Source organism: Emydura macquarii, unplaced genomic scaffold, assembly GCF_026122565.2.
Source record: "Emydura macquarii macquarii isolate MOO-44397 ecotype Brisbane River unplaced genomic scaffold, CSIRO-AGI_Emac_v2 contig_1230, whole genome shotgun sequence".
NCBI lineage: Eukaryota > Metazoa > Chordata > Testudines > Chelidae > Emydura > Emydura macquarii.
In genome coordinates this window covers 12,502,701-12,519,460 of record NW_027131367.1, presented here as the reverse complement: position 1 = coordinate 12,519,460, position 16,760 = coordinate 12,502,701, and the positions used below count along the sequence as shown (strand labels likewise).

The 16,760-nt window shown below is 51.1% G+C and overlaps 1 protein-coding gene across 1 annotated transcript in view; it reads left to right on the top strand.

Annotated features, from left to right (window-relative positions):
* The first annotated feature begins 13,438 nt into the window (after positions 1–13,438).
* GRIN2C (glutamate ionotropic receptor NMDA type subunit 2C) overlaps positions 13,439–16,760 on the top strand; it is a 33,407-nt gene continuing 30,085 nt past the window's right edge. Inside the window, exon 1 of the mRNA XM_067547834.1 lies at positions 13,439–13,846. Coding sequence (XP_067403935.1) covers positions 13,439–13,846 — 408 coding nt within the window. The remainder of the gene's footprint in view (positions 13,847–16,760) is intronic.

The window sequence follows — 16,760 nt, the reverse complement described above, 5'->3', positions numbered from 1 at the left end:
GTCTCCATTTCTCTCCCTTCAGCCTTCACCAGCCCCTCCGGCCCCTTCACTCCCTTGCGCCTTTTCCTGGCGCTCCGGAGGATCGGGGCCGCTTTCCTGCCCTAGCCCCATGTTGCATGCCTGTAGGAGACGCTAAGAAGTGCCGGAACATTAGGTGTGAATGTGTTCTTTGCAAAGAAAAAAATCACGCTGCCAGTGTTGACATCCCCCATCTAGCACCTTGCATAACACAGCAGGAGGCAGGGCACTTGGCGTTTATTTTTGGTTAATCCATATTTGACCTTTTTAAGCTGCATATTTTTGTGGGAGGTTGAGCCTGAGCCGCGCGAGGAAGGAGGCATTGTCTGAGGCTCCAAACCTCAGCGGCAAATATTGCCATGTTGCCTCTGAACTCTCGGCATTTGCCTGGAAATGGTTATTGCTCTGCCTTCTAATGGTTATCGACATGCTTCCCCGCTCCAACTGTTGCAGAAGGAGGAACTAGGCAAGGGGGGGAGAATCAAATCAAGGTTGAAAGGAGACGCATCTTGACTGAGAAAAGTCTATGAATTGCAACTCATTTTCCATCTGGAGTCCCAAGAGAAGGAAAAGGGGGTAGGGGAGAAAATGGCAAAGAAAGTAAGCGGGGGAGGGCAATGATCGGGGCAGGAGAGAAGTTGGAATATCTTCCTTTTGGGAAAGCTTACAATATCGCTGCGGCCTCTTCCTTTTTTTGGCTGTCTAGACTCCTGTCATTTGCTCTGCTTGATAGATCCCTGCCACTCATCCATGCAATGACAAGCGGATAGTAATAGCCTCTTTCTCCTGCCTTTCCCCCGTCCTCCCCAGTCATGCTTCTGTTCAGTATTTCTCACAAGGGTTGCACTGATTTCATTACCTTAAATGTATCGATAACTCTATTCCCCCTCCACCCCCCAGCCTTGCACATTTTTCTCTTGTATTCTCAGGTTTGGAGGTTTCTCTAGTTAATGAAGTGGGGGTGGGGGGTGGGGGGAAGGCAGCAGGGACCCGTTTTTATTTAATCCCTAAAGTAAAAATGTCTGCAAGATCTTTTCTCCATGTCAAAGTCAAAGATTCAGGTTTCGGGGTGGGGGAGGACACAACAGAGGGGCTTAAAATACAAGTAATGTTCACCCATCACATCAATTAAAGCAAACAAACAAAAAACCTGTCTGCCTTTAGGATGTGGGAGTATAAGAAAAACTCAATAGGTTGTTGCTTTTAAAATGACATTTTGTACATGCTTGGTCTATGGAATGAAACCAAGGTATTTTTGTTTTGTTTTGGGGTTTTTTTTTCTGTTACTTTAAAAGCAAACACCACAGCATTAAAATATTTTATTTGCTACCCCTCCCCATTAATCTATTCCATATACATTGTAGCAAACCACACTATGCTCTGACAGGATGAAGTTTTCATGGCAGACCCTAAGGAAATCACCATTGCGGACTTTCAGTTCAATAATACAATCATAGAACAACTGTTTGCATGAGTGGGTTGGAAAAATGTTTGGAGCCATATTGTTTCTTAAAGCAGAGCTGACAAGGGAGAATAGTGCGACACCTTATATTGGATCAACAAATAATGCAGAATACATTGAACAAGCTTTCGGCTCTCCAAAGGCACCATCAGTACCTTAAGCATGATCCAGAGCTTCAGTGTTCATGATACTAAGTGTTTTATATAGTGACTGTCATCTTCAAAGTGCTTTTCAAAAATTAAGCTCAATTCTTCTCCCATTGCAGTCAGTGGCAAACCTAGGATAACCAGATAGCAAGAGTGAAAAATCTGGACTGGAGGTGTGGGGTAATAATCGCCTATATAAGATAAAGCCCCGAATATCAGGACTGTCCCCATAAAATTGGGAAATCTAAGCAAACTTTTTGTTGGCTTCCATGGGAAGGGCTTAGGCCCCATTATTCTAACCCCCTACTCCAGTTGGAGGTAGGTATTACTATCCCTATTTTACAGATGGGGACACTTATCTTTGGTCTCCCACTCTCTACCTTGTTCACAAATGGGCCATATATTTGAAAAAATGCTTTGACCTGCCATCCTTCACACAGCAACAGCCAGCGTCCCTCAGTCTGATAATCTGTCTTGTAAATAATTTTCCTAAATAAGTACGTATGTGATGCTTATTTAGAGGCTTTTAAAAATGTGGATTAAAGGGACTATGGGGTGTGTGTGTGGGGTGTGTGTGTGGGGGGGTTAGTAGTAACAGAAAATCCACAGTTTGCACCAAACCAAAAACTACTCAACTGAGCAAAGATGACCCTTTTTTTCTCCATCTCTCCCCCCCCAGTGTAAATAGCCATAAGGATGAGGCACAAGCTGACCCAAGATAGGAAACGCTATCCTTTGTTCACCATTCTCTGCGTAGGGATGCAATCAGATCTATCTAGGATGTAAATATCCAAACACAGAGTCTTGCCAAAGAGCAGAGCCTGAACATTAGCTTTTAATTTCCTGGGCTTTTCTTAGCTTTACTGCAGCAGGGATGTTGCTTTAATGCAGTTTTTTTGGTAGTTCAGTTTTGTTTTGCCTGATTTCCCCCCCCTCCTTTTTGCCATCAGTTTTTCGACTCTGTGCCATTGCTGATTTCTTTTGTAGTTTATTCTCTGCTTCCAACAATATTTCCCTCACCACATCCTCTCATGCTGGGGTAAATACTACTGAAACTAAACCAAATGAAGTGGGTTTGCACCCTTTCTTGTTTAAAATAAATATAATTTGCATTTATTTCACTCCGTGCATGGAGGATCTCAGAGCACTTTACAATCATTAAGTCTTGCCGCATCCCTGTAAGATAGGTAGGTATATGTTGTATTGATAGGATGGAGAATTCGCTCTTCAGGACAGGGACTGTTACATACTTTGTGTGCGGATAGTACCTAGCACAAAGGGGCCCTAATTCTTGATTGGGGCCTCTAGGTAATAATGCATAATAATAGATCTAAGTATTATTATATCCATTTTACAGATCGGGAAACTGAGACAGACACCTTAAGTGACTTGGCCAAGACCACACAGTGAGTCAGTGGAAGAACCAGGTATAGAACTTGAGTCCTGATTCCATCCTTCCCTGCCCCCAAGATCACCCAGAGATTTTAGTGATCGATCTAATTTACTGCTTTTGCTTAAAAAGCATTTTTCTTGGGACACAGCTATGACATCTTCTAAGTTTACACGAAGTTGGCTTTGGGTGGGGGAAGAAGCAACGTGGGCGGGCAGGAAAGTGTTTGGTGCCCTGGTCAGAAACTTAAGTATCCCCTGCTCCACAATGCCCCCTTCCCCAAGGCCCTGCTGTGCCTGCCCTGCTGGCTGCGGAGAACTGAACTTCCTGTGGCCCCTTACACTCAATCTGAAGTCTCAATGTAGCTTATCAATGCAGCTACTTTATCACCCAGCGGAGTGAGCAGCACCAGCCACTCCCCTGGACCACTCCTTCTTTGGGGGCTGAATTTGCTGCCTCCATAGCCCTCCCTTCCCTGCACCAGTGGCAGGTGGGATGTGCTTTTGCTTTTTTTTTTTTAATGACTACGTTTTCAGGCGAGATTTGAACTAAGTGAGATGAATGTTGCTGGCAGTGCCTGTAAGATCTGCAAGGAGAGGCTCTCCGATGAAACAGGCTTGGCTCCCATTGGTTTGGCTGGAGGGAAAGGCCCCCTCTCGGCTTACTTGGCAGAGCTGCTGCCTCAGGGCCTGAAGTCTCCGTTGCAGTCCTGTGCAGGTCGCACGCCCGCTGAAACCTCTGGATGGAGGAATGCGTTCACTGGATTAGCCCTCTGCCGCTTGGCAGGCACGGCCAACAGCACGTAGGCAGCCTTGTAACTGGATGCTTCTCCAAAGTAGCTGTACGGTTGTTTCCTTCCTTTGAAGACATGTATCTGATCACCAGGGAAAGACAGGAGCCACTGGCTGAGAAACTGCACCATAAGCTAAAGAAGCTCCCAGGATAAAGGAATGATTTATTTTAGGGATCAGTGGAGGTGACTAGGGACTTTGGCTGTTGTTTTCGTTCGTTTGCACTACCAGACTCTTGGAAATAGAGTCCTAAGGAGTTCTGGCAAGCGAAGCAGGGTTGGCTCAGGTCAAGACTTGGAGAGGACCCCTCCTCTGGTGATTCACTGGGGGATGCACCTCTCCCTGGTGCGGCTATGCTAGATGGGGCTGTTGCTGTGGTCATGCTGATTGTGTGAAATGGCTTGTGCCAGTGATTCATCCACCCGATGGCTTAGCACATGGCCACCAAGACGTGTTCCTGGCAGATCCATTTCAGCATATCCTCAAGGCACCTTAATGTCATGGTTGTACCCATGCATTCAGAGACTCCCGAAGCACCAGCCTGTTAATTCTCTGCACCATTGTTGGGGAGGAGGTCTTTTGGGGAGACTTCCAAGCATGAAGCACAAAGAGGGGGCACTGCAAGCCTCAGAGTGTGCTGCTGTGGAGAAACCAGTGCAGACTGTCCTGGTTCAGCTGGGCTTAAAGAAAGAACCTTATCCTTGGCGTCAAAGACAGCTGGTACAGCCAATGGTCCTAACATGCTAGGGAAGGCAGTGACATGGTGTTTCAAATTCAAGGTATTCCAGCCAATGGTCAGGACAGGATCAATTTCCCGGTGTGCGGAGGTGTGTACAATTTCCCCGTGTGAGAATAGAATCCCAGTTTGGTGCCTGAGGTCCCCTCTTCCTAGGAGAGGTAAGTGGAGTCCTGACACTTTGTTGTTAAAGTTTCCATAGCGCTTGCCTTGTAAGAGGAAGGGTCTGGCCAAATTCCAGCTGAAGTAATTTATTCTGCTGACCTCAACTTCTCCCTGCAGTAAGAACCAGAAAGGATATTCTCAGGCAGATTCTGTCCTTGGCTTGTAAGCAGCGGCTCCGTTCCAACCGAGACCTGGATGTATTTCAGCAGTGGGTGAATTAATTCCTATGTTTGTGTCAATCTAGCCACCTTTATTACTCCAGGCAGGGTTCTGGCTATGGGGTGGCAGGAACATTTGCCCCGTTAGGGCTCTGTCCTGCAAGGAGCTGAGCGCTCTGGACCCAATCCAGCAAAGTACTTAAGCTCATGGTTAACATTCAGCAGGTGAACTGTCCATTTGAAGTCAACACTTAACCCACCCGCTTAAGTGCTTTGCTGGACTGGGGTTAGTGCTGGTTGGCACCTTGCAGCATTGAGTCTTTGGCCGGCTTGCCAGTTAGGATGTTGGCTTTGGGGAGGATGTTGGAGCAACAAAGAGGGGGTCTGTTATCAACTCAGCCAGGGTATCCGCCATGGAGAGAGGGGGGGGGGGACTCCTTCCAGTGTAACCAGCGCACTGGATGGAGGGGACTTCGACCAGATGTGGACCGGCTAATGATTGAGCCATGATGAGAAGTTGATTATGTGTTAGTGATGTGCCAGGGCTCGTGCAAACCAATCTGATCGGCAGCTGTGAGGACAAAGTGCTGTCTAAAATAAATTTAAATGTCCTTGAAGAGAAATTAAACGGGCAAGTCACTGTTTTAAGAGAGGTTTTTTCCTCTTCTTAGGTAGTTGATGCCATATTCTCTATGAATTATTAATCGCAGGACTAAAAATACTTGGAAATTCACAGCAAGAGTGTAAGAGATTCTTGCTCCATCCAGCCTGGGTGTGGAGACTGTGTGTGAGGCTGGGTCAGCTATCTGTTTCCTGCGGTAACGAGGGTAACGGTGACCCCCTAGAGCTGTGGGAGAGTCCTAGGTTTCCGTAGCTGGGTATTAAAGAGCATCGCTTTGTTCCTGCAATGACACTTCCACTTACCTGAGCTATGCTGGTTAAGAGTGAATAGGTGAGGTTTATCTGGAGTGGCTTTGGGGATTCAGTCCAGTCCTTGCCTGAATAAGAGCAGATGGTGGAGAAAGCTGAGTGGGTGCATTGGTTCTTCTGTTGGATTTGACCAAAGCCTCTTCCCGTGAGGATAGAAAGTGGATTTGAGGCAAACTGCTGTTCTCCTATTCTCCATTGGCTCCCTAGCAAGGAGAAAACGGCAGGGCCCTCCTCCCTTGGTCACTGAATGGGGATAATCAGTGATCCACCAGTGCTCATACTATACCCATCGCTGCAGTGTAAGAAGCTGAATAGGACAGAACCTCTGGCTTCCCTTCTGGCCTCGCTGCGAGATCAGGCCATGCACTAGTGCTGGTTCTTCACACAGGACCTTACACTTATTGGCAACAGAACACTAGGTCCCCCTGCTAGGTGGGGGGGGGGGGGGAGTTGGGTTGTGACTGTGGAGGTTGTTGCAGGGGCCACTGTCCTGCTAGTGTTTAAGGTCGACTTTCTCATTCCCAGAGGGGATCCAGGAGAGTCCAAGGGGGCTCGATCTGTTGCATTATGAAGCAAGTGTTATTCTGTAAGAGCCGGAGACGAGACCTGCTCTAGTCTGTAAAGAGAGAACGGAGATGAAATCTCATCACTATATTTGAGTTATTGTAGGGTCTAGCAGCCACAGGCATGGCCCAGGACCCATTGTGCTAGGTGCTGTACAAACACAGAACAAAGCCAGTCCTTGCCCCAAAGAGCTGACAATCTTGACCAACAGCCTGTGCCACAAAGGTGCAATTCCTAAACCATTAAAGATGGCTCCTCCTCTGCTGGAAACCTTCCAGCTGGGACTTTAATTATTATTATAATAATAGCTATTGCAATTACCTGGCGCTTTTCTACCAACCTGAATCCTCCCAGGCATCCTCTGTAACTTGACACCAGGCTAGCACCACCAGCCTTCCTGCCCATCCCCCTTAGCCCGAGGGAGGAAGGGCAATTGCAGAGTCTTATTCCCATTCAACAGAGACCGCGCAGAGGTTAAGTGACTTGCCCACGGCCGCAGAGGGAGCCAGTGTCAGAAGTAGGAGTAGAACTCGGGAGGTCCTGGCTTCTAGGCCTGTGCTGCAGCCTCTGCTTGCAGCCTTTCTTAGCAATGAAACAAGGCAGGGAATGAGTATGAAGGGGGGGGAGTAAAAGCAGGAGGTGAGGGAAGGGCCTGGGATGTGAAACCTCAGGTGCCCTGGTGGCAGAGATGCACTTGGAATTACAGCTTTTAATTACACGTGGCATTTTCAAGCCTCCTGCTGCCAGCCAACATCTTGCTGCAAAAGTGACGCCAGCATTTGTGCCAGTGACTGGGGGGAGGCTGGTGTCACTGTGTAAAGGAGCCTCTCTCTTTCTCCGTTCCTGCTCTTAACATCCGAGGACAGTCAAACATCTCCTTTAATTACTCAACCATTGATCGGTCGGCATGTGGAAGGGAAAGGTGCAGTGGGGCGGCCTTGCACTTAAAGCATAGGGCTCAAGGGTCTGGGTTCTGTCCCTGACTTGCTGGGTGACCTGGGGCAAGTCACTCCACTGCCTTGTGCCTCAGTTTCCCCCTTTGTGTCAGGATGATATTACTGACCTACTTTGCTGTGTAGTGTGAGAGCCTTAGCTAAGTTTGCAAAGCACTTTGAGATCTTCTGATGGAAAGGGCTATAGGAGGCAAAGACAGACTGGAAGCTCTTTGAGCCAGGAACTGTGTCTTGTTCTGTGTTTGTACAGCACCTAGCACAATGGGGTTCTGGTCCTAGCCTGAAAGTCCTAGGTGCTACCATGATATAAATAACACAATGCCATAATTGGATCCAAACACCCCAGTGTGTCATGGGAGGGGAGGCCATCCAGCAAACTTTGCATATGGCCCTTTGTGGGCCCAACCAACCCCCCCTCCAATTCTGGGGTGTAAAGAATCACAATCTGATGCAACTTCAGCAGTTAGGCCTATCTCTAGTGTACTGACATAAGAACGGCCATAGTGGGTCAGACCAATGGTCCATCTAGCCTAGTATCCTGTCTTCCAACCATGGCCAATGCCAGGTGCTTCAGAGGGAACGAACAGAACAGGTATCATCACGTGATCCATCCCGTCGCCCATTCCCAGCCGCCGGCAAACAGAGGCTAAGGACCTCAGGCCCAGGGCTGCCTCCCTTGCTGCCCAAGTCCTGACCTGTTGTTTGTTTCTAGCAGGGTGGTGCCCGCAGGTCACAGGCCCGGTTGGGAAAGACAGCGCCTGCCCAAAGAGCTCAGCCCTCCACACGGGTCCCTTCTCAGCAGGATGCACCAGGGAGCACCCGGGTCCACAGGAGGCTACGTTTGGAACAGTGCAGCGTGAGGCCAGATGCCTGCTGGGCTGGTCCACAGGAGGGGGGCAGAAAGCTCAGCGAGATTCTCTCCAGCCAGCCTACTGGGGATGCCGGGTGGGAGCTGCTGCCACATCCCGTAGGACAGGCTGTGGGGCCAGATCCAAAACCCTGTAGCTCCCCTGGGATTCACATGTATATGGGGGGTGGGGGAAGAGGAAGTTGAGGGGTTAGTGCAAATGGCACGGGAGATCTGGAGCTCCTCAGCTGTTCCCCCGCAGTGCAGCTGCATTGGCGCCACGCTGCCAGCTGCTGCCTTTGGGACCCCCGTGAAGCTGTGATTCCCTGCCACGGAGGGTGTATCCATGGAGATGTAACGCAGCCTCCCGTCAAGGAATTTACACTCTGACGCTATGGGGCTGGTGTGGGAAATTATGTATGTCGTGTCCCGCCCCTCCTCCCCTCAAAGCCAGCCTTCTCCTGCCTGGGTGCAATTCCTGGACCCCCAGAGTGCCTTCCTCAGAGGCTGTGGAAAGGGGTAGCTGAGTGGGGAAATGCTACTGCAAATGCGTTTGGGGCTGTTTGAGCGGCAGATCCAGGCATGGAACCTGGCGGCATAACTGGGGCCCTCAGAGACTTAGGACCCGACTTCGTTCCCACTGCAAACCACGTGGCTTTTCCCTGCAGCTTCCCTGGGAACCAAATTGGGCCCTTATAAACTAAGCTGCTGCCTAGGATTATTATTCTATATCAAACAGTACCGTTAAATATAAACCCAAGAGCAACCCTGGCCATCACCCAGCGATCTCCCTCACAATAAGACTGCCAGCTGTAAGAATCTTTGCTGCTTTATTTGTGTGATTCCTGGTGTGTCCGTCTGTTCATCCGTCATATGGCTTGGCCCTGTGCACTAAGGGACCAAGGTAAACCATGCAGCAGCGAAGCGTCTGAACAAAAGCCCCGGAACTAACCATCCCCAAGGAGGCGGGTTCAGATTCAGATCCCTTTTGGCTCAGGCTTATTTCTCAGGCAGCCTCAGTAGCTTAGTGGATAAGGGACTGACCTCCAAAGTGCAGGGTTGTGGAGTCTAGCTCTGTGTAGAGTGGAAGATGCTTCTAAACCCTCCTGTCTCAGTGCATAAACTGACCGTTAAGTGACAGGGTTAAGAAGAAACTTCCCCTCTGGACTGGCTGTTTTACAACCCCCCACGTTGGAGTTTCTTCCTCGGACGTTTGTGGCTGTCATCAGACAGGGCACTGCACCAGACTGACCAGTGGCCGGCTCTGGTGCTCGTCAGATTATAGTGAAACCGTCCTACACCCTGCAGGAAGGGAAGATACAGTCCCTCTCAGACGTTCCTGGGCACTTTAGAGCGTGGGATGGCAGCTAGTTTTGGAGGAGGGATCCTTGGTTTCCTGTCCCCGCAGATAAGTGCCTTGGGTTTAAGGCGTGTGTCCAGCTTCCGGCTGAGAGGAAGTTCACAGGAATTAGAATCTTCCTGAACTTCACATGTTGTCGTTTCACGGGATTAGCTGCCTAAATCTCTGCCGCCTTCAAAATACTTGCAGCTAATTTTTGTTCCCTCAAATGTTTAAATATTTTATTATTACTCTTGGTGCTTAATCTTTGAGCTGATGGAACTGAAGGTGCCTATCAGACTGTGAAATGCATTTTTCTTTTTTTTAATTTAAAACGGAAGGCAAGCAGCTCTCTGGTGACTGACAGCCCAGGGATGGTGGGAGCTGCTGGGGGGAGAATGGGGAAGTGGAGACAATATTGCTGCTGAAGATCATTTAAAATAATATAAAAATCTTCAAGGGTGCCGGGAGCCTGAGTTGCTGAAGAGCAGAGGGCACCAGGAGGAAAGGCTGGAGACAAGGAGAACTGTGCTTTTATTTAACCCTTTCGCCTCTAAATTCCTTGTAACCACGTGCAAAATGTGCCGCAGAGAGAGAGAGAGACAGGAGGGGAGGGGGATAGGATAGGATGGGGGGGGGGGGCCTTATGTTGTCTACTGTCCAACTGAAACATGAAAGACATTCCACCCAGCTGGCCACTGATGTATCGATGTAGCAAGAAAGCAGCATAGCCCAGTGCATCGGGCACTGAATGGGGAATCCTGGACTTTGGCCAAGTCCCTTCCCCCTCTTTGTGCCTCAGTTTCCCTATCTAGAGCATGGAGATGATGGTTCTTGCTCCCCTTTGTAAGGTGCCTTGAGAGCTATGCTGGGAAGGCTACAGCTTAGAGCAGAGCCCGGGCAGTGTGTCTGATAGATCACAGCAAGCTTCCAGGATCCCTGGTCTATAGCAAGGGGCATGATGAATGTGACTGCATGCTGTACATGTGGTCATCGGTCCAGCCACGCATACCTGGCCTCAGGGCTAAAACTTGAGCATTGAGCTCCCCGAACTAGGCCTCTGCCATGTCAGCTAAAGGAGCTAGGGGCCTGCCTCCCCATCCCAGCAAGGATTAACACCATGCCCAGGGTCTTTTCAGGCCCTTTTGCACCAGCAGTTTCCAGCAAACCCAAATACAATAGTTCAATATAAATACAACAGCTGCCTTTCCTGAAGCCAGGGGTTTCCTTGCCCTAGCCTCCCTGCTCCTACAGCTGCCTGCTCTGGGGTCAAACCACCCGTCCTTCTCTCCATATCTCCAGCAGCGCTGTCCCCCAGCTGGCCTATGTGCTGGCTTTTATGATCACCTGTTCCCCAGCTGATCAGTCTCAGCGGGGAGGTATCTGATCCATCACAGCTTCTGCTTAAAGGGCTAGTGACGGGTATCATCCTCTAGCTCAGAGTAATCCAGTGTTAGGGCTTTTATACTCTCTGTGAGGGTCACAGTTCAGGGCAACTGCACCTGGATTCCCCCTCCGTGGTCCACTGCAGGCTCCCGGCTCCTAAGCCATCAGCTCTCTTGGGTGGAGATCAGCATCTCTCTGCCTCCTGATCGGGGCTTTTTCCAGGCTGTACAGTTCCCTGCCTACACTGTGATATTCCCAGCAAGCCAGACTGCCTGCACGGGCCAGCGTCCGCACTTTGCTTTCTCTCCAGAGGTTATGCCTAGTGTATTGCCTGAGGTTAAAAGTGACCACGCAGCTCTTTGTAAGCAAGCGCATTTATTCTTAAGGTAAAAGCATTACAAAGAACACATATTAGAAAGAACAGAAGTCCTACTCACATGGTCTAAAGCTTAGCAGAGGTCACCCCAGTTCCAGCCTCAGGTAGGTGTCAGTCCTTCAAACCCCGCAGCTGGGTTTTCCCCGTGGAAGTTTATGCCTATCTCAGATACAGAACCAGAACCCAGGCTGGGCAGATCAGCTGTTTCTTACACAGCTCAGGCCTTTGATCTCGTCTGCAGGAACTCGTCTGCAGACACTGACCCACTCCTCATGGCATAGCTTCAAAAGGCATAAGTAGAGGTGGGGCAATTTGCATTATCTTCCCCCTGGGCATTCCCCACGAAATCCACTTCAGACTTATTGTCCCAAAAGTCCATTCTTGTCTGGCATGTCTTAGTATAGTCCTTGAACTCCCAGCCCTCACCTCGCATCTCCCCCAGGGAGGGCACATGCAATCCTGGCCCGCAATAACACGCAAACGTTGCATTGAATACAGTGGACCCCAAAGAAGGTATGCTTAAGTCAATAAGGTCTCTGAAGGATATGCAGGAAATTGCCCTATCTGTCATAAGGGGCTTCTAATCTGATCTTCCATTCACTCGAGTCCGGGGAGGGGAAGCCCCAGCACCTTGTGCGGCTGAGGCAAAGGCAGTGGCAATGAGTACGGAACGCGCCGTAGAGATCCGCAGTGCAGATGAAAGAGCCACTGGATGGATCAGCTGGGAGAATGTTGCCTTTAAATCTTCGACGTGATTGTCCGGTGTACAAAGAGCCAGGCCACGTAGCCTCCCACTCTTTGTGTCTTCTGCCTCTGTGTCCGCCCCTTCTTCGGGTGTGACAAAGCAGAGCCGTTCAAAACGGAGACAGGAAAAGGAAATAAAAAGGGAATTTCACAGCAATCGCGGCTCAGAGAGCAGCTAGGGAGCCTGCGCCTAGAGTGAAAGGAGTCGGCAACCACTAGCGCTATGGGGGCAGGCTGGAGGGAGTGGTGGGGGGGTGCTCTGGAGTGTGGGGGTGATTGGACTGAGGGGTGGGAAGGGGGGGCATTAAATATCTGGGAACTGATCATCCCATTCATTCTACGTGCATGGCTCCTATTGACTCTGGCCAGTGGGGGGCCTTGACCCAGGAGTGCAGGGAAGGTACCTGTTGTTGGCCTAGTGACACCCTTGCCCCCACCCCACTCCCTCCCGGCCCGCCCTGGGAGCTGAGCTGACAAGCTGTCATGGCCAGACAGGTGGGCCAGCCCAAAGAGGGACATCTGAAGGGTGCAGTGTGACTATTGCTGAGTCACTGCTTGTCTTTGGCACGCGGGGTGCAGAGCTCGCCGAGCAGGGAGGGGCTAGGAACCTTGCTGCTGAGGGGGATGTGTTCAGCCCGACGTGTGGGGCTTCAGCCTCCCATCTCCTCCCAGCACTTGTCAGCGCTGTGTGACAAACACCCCGTGCATCAGCTTGACCCACACACCCCACAGCCAGGAACGCTTCCACCCGAGGCCAGGGCCCTGGCTTTGAAATGCCTGAACAGAAGGATCAAAACCTTCCTGGGCTTGTGCTCCCTCCATATAGGAGCGGCCCCTCGAAGGCTGGGTGTGGGGCTGATGACGGCTGAGTCAGCCTGTGAACCAGTGAATAGGGTGAGGGAATGTGGGGCCAGGGATCAAAGAGAGAAAAGCGTAAGGTCAGCAGGCAGGGAGATGGAGACTGGGGAGCTGAGTGCAGAGTAGGAACCGCAGAGGCCTGCGGACCTGGAAATGGGGTATCGCTCTGTGCCTCGCTTGTTTCATTCCCTGCTGTTCCTGTGAAGAAGAAGCGGCTGATAACACAGTGTGACACACTGGAGCCATGGGTCTACGGAGCTGTGGGGAGGAGAGCTGGCCTGCAGGAGTGGGGGTGACTCAGGGAGCACAGGATCCCAGGTGCTAGCCATGTTCCTTGCCCTGCTGCCCTTCCTGTTGCCAGGGCTTCTGGTGGTGCTGCGCTGGCAGGCCCCTCTCTCCCTACTGCCCGGCTCTCAGCCTGTCTCCTGGTAAGTTCTTATTCTTTCTTCCTGCTGCCCCAGCCCCTTTTCCTCCCCCTTCCAACACCTGTCCTCACTCCACACTTGGGCCTGTCTGTGGCACGTTCCCACCCTGGTTTCTGTTTGCTTTGGGTTTGCAGGGACTCCGTGGTGGACATGGGCAGAGCTCTGACGCACACTCTGGTACTGTCCGTGGTGCTGGGCTGCTCCGCTGTCATGATGGATCTCCTGCTGCCGAGCCCTGGGGAGCCTGTGGTAAATGTGGCTGTGGTATTTGGGGGCTCCTCCTACCCTTTCCACATCCGCAGCCGGCTGACTCACCAGAGCTTCCTGGACCTGCCTCTGGAGATCCACCCGGTCACCGTGATTGTAAACGACACCAACCCCAGCACCCTCCTGACCCAGATCTGCAAAATCCTGGCCGGCACCAAGATCCATGGCATCGTCTTTGAGGACAACATCGGCACGGAGGCTGTGGCCCAGATCCTGGACTTCATATCCTCCCAGACCCGGGTCCCCATCATCAGTATCAGCGGGGGCTCTGCCGTGGTCCTGACCCCCAAGGTGAAATCTCTTCATTGGTTATTTTTGGAGACGGTGAGCGGGAGGAGGAGGAGGCTTGGGGGACTCATTAAATCCTCTAAATATGTAGGCCTGAGTCCCCAACTGGTGTAAATCAGCCCAGCACCATAGAAGTCAAACAAGCTGCATCAGTTGATACCAGCTGGGGATCTGGCCTCTTCTGTGCATATCTAAATTTCCGATCACTTTATGTGCAGGGAAAAGCAAATCGTGCCAACGTTGTCTAAAGTGTCTGCAATGCTCAGTAGGCAAGAAGCTGTGCTCTTAACAACCTGATGATGTATTTTAAGACGCAGGAAATGCAGAGCAGCATTTGAATGGGTGGGGAGGCAGGGGAGTGTCCTGATGATTGTAGGAGATCTTTCGTTATTAATGAGCAGTTTCTGGTAGTGCCGTCTATGAGGTAGGTGCTTTTCAAACATTCAAAAAGAACAATCCCTGCTCCAGTCAGCTCGCCATCTAGGGAATAAGCATCTATGTCAATTGCCATTGCCAAATGCCTCTCAGAGTCTACTCCCTCCCTGCCCCTCTTTGAGCCCCACTTACCCCATGACAGCTGCAAACGCCTCTGCTTTCTCACGTGTTTACGTGGAAGCTCCATTCCATGAGTCCAGCTCTGCCTTTTCAGACTGGAAGTCCTGCTGGGAAGTGACAGCTGCCACTGGGACCCCAGCATCCCCCACGGCAATGGAGGTTGTTGTAAAACATGGAGGTTTGTTAAACATGGTTCTGAGAACTCTGCTTTTTTGGTGACCGAGCAGGTGACTGCCTCTCCGAATGTAACTGCAGGCAAAGCAGACACATGAAAGCAAACTTGGATCCTGGCTATAGTAGTGGATGAAACTCCTCTGACTCAGAGCAGGGAAGCAGGGGCCAACCCTGCCCACACTGAATGAGGGGGCTCCACTGAACCAGTGCAGCTTTCCTTTAGGACACTGGTGTGAGAAATGGCTACTGAGCCCCATGGACGTGTCTCTGGATCAAACCCTACGTTCCCTTCTTTCAGGTTATGTTATGTATAAGTGATGACACCCCCTTGCCCCACCACAGGTGTCAACAGGGTTTAAGTCTGGGGACTTCAGCACCAAAGCCTGAATCTCCCTCACTTGAACTAATGGAGTAACTCAATTAGCTGGCAGCAGTAGTAGGTTGGTATCCTCTCTGGGTATGTCGCACACTGCACATTATGGGCACGTCTACACTGCAGCGGGGAGGTGTAATTCCCTGCTCAGGTAAGAAGTATATGTGCTACCACTAACAGAACTAGCACCTTAAAATAGCAGTGTGACCGTGGCGGAACGGGTAGCGACTTGTGCTAGTTGGCTGAGCACAGCCCTATCTAGGACTCCAGGTGTGTGCCTGGATGGCTAGCCTGAGCCCCCACCTGTGCAGCTGTGGCCCCACAGCTATTTTTAGCATGCTAGCTTCATCAGAGCTAGAGCGGGTAAGTCCTCCCGCGGCAGTGTAGATGTGCGCTACGATTGGGGAGGGTGCTGGGAAGGCAGGGTTAATTAGAGGGGCTGAGGAGAAGAGCTGGGGAGAGGGAACCGAGGTTCTGAGTGGCACACGAGCTGGTAGGAGATGTGAAATGAAGGTGCTGGGTAGAGCTGAGTGAAAACAAAGCCATCCCTTGACAGTCCCAGCCGCTGGCTCCTGAAGCAATCCTGCCAAGATCCTGATCCTGCAAGGCACCCAGCACGCTTGGCTTACTCCAGTGGGAGTTAAAGGTGGCCAGCACCTCACAGGATGTGATCCTAAGTCCCCACAGTCAGCACAAAGGCTCCCAAGACCAATGGTGTCCCAGCCAGCCCCACTGGGATTCAGCTCTGGCTGATGAGGATGGAATCCAGCCCTCTGTTTCATCCCAGCCAGCGGTGCTCCTGTCTTAAATCACCGGCCCAAACCGCCTGAACGTACATTGCCTACGTGGCTGCAGGGCGCCCTGATTTCTTACAGGTGGGCTGCATGCTGGGTAATTATTTTTAGCTTGTTTGCCCGGCACTGGGTGTCAGCCGCTGTTACTGTCATCTGCTCGCAGGGAAACCTGTAAAGATTTCCTTGGGCCTTGATCCCTGCAAATGCGATTGTGTGTGTTGGTGGAAGGGGGGTGCCAGGTTCTCACGGGTGGTTTATGTAACCACCCCATCGAAGGGCTGGGGTCATGGGGGTCAGAGGAAGAGCTCGAGAAGAGATTGTGCCCAAAAAGCTCATTCCCAGGCAGTGTTGCACCTTACAGAAAAGCTCGCTCCTGTAATCAGAAGCAACGTCTGAAAGGTGAGGTCTTGAGCCCCTTCCCCAGCCGCAATCAGCTGCAAGGTTGGTATTAACGTGCCCTGCTCCATCTGGACGAGATCCACAAGCCAGCGAAGGGGAGGCAGCAGTGAGATGCCAGTACCGCTGACTGGAGGAAGTGGCACTGATGCAGGGCCTTAAATGATGGGAACAGATTTGATGCAGGTGTGGGGGGAGGGTGATTAGGGTACGTAGGAAAGATGCCCTCCCCCCCCGATCTGTTTTTAGTGAGGAGAGGCCAATGACTTAGCTGGGTTGTTTTTATTTGACACAAAAGACACCCCAGTCCAGTTCTCAGCACTGGCTCTGTTGCTCGTGCAGCCAGGACCTGGGGCATTGCAAAGGATGGGCACAGGAATATGTACATCTCCTAACAGGGCCCTAGTGACACTGGGTTTTAAGGAGCTGCACTGATGGAGTATGAATGGAGTCTCATCCAATCCTCCTGGTCGGGGAGCTGATTTCCAAACCGCTCCAGACTGTCTCCTGTACCTTCCCTCCCTCCGCTCTTCATAGCACCAGCCTCTCTGCTCCATTGCATACAATTTGGCCACGCTTGGTGCAGTAGTCTCCTTCCAGGGTCCTTTCATGTCAAATAGCCTCC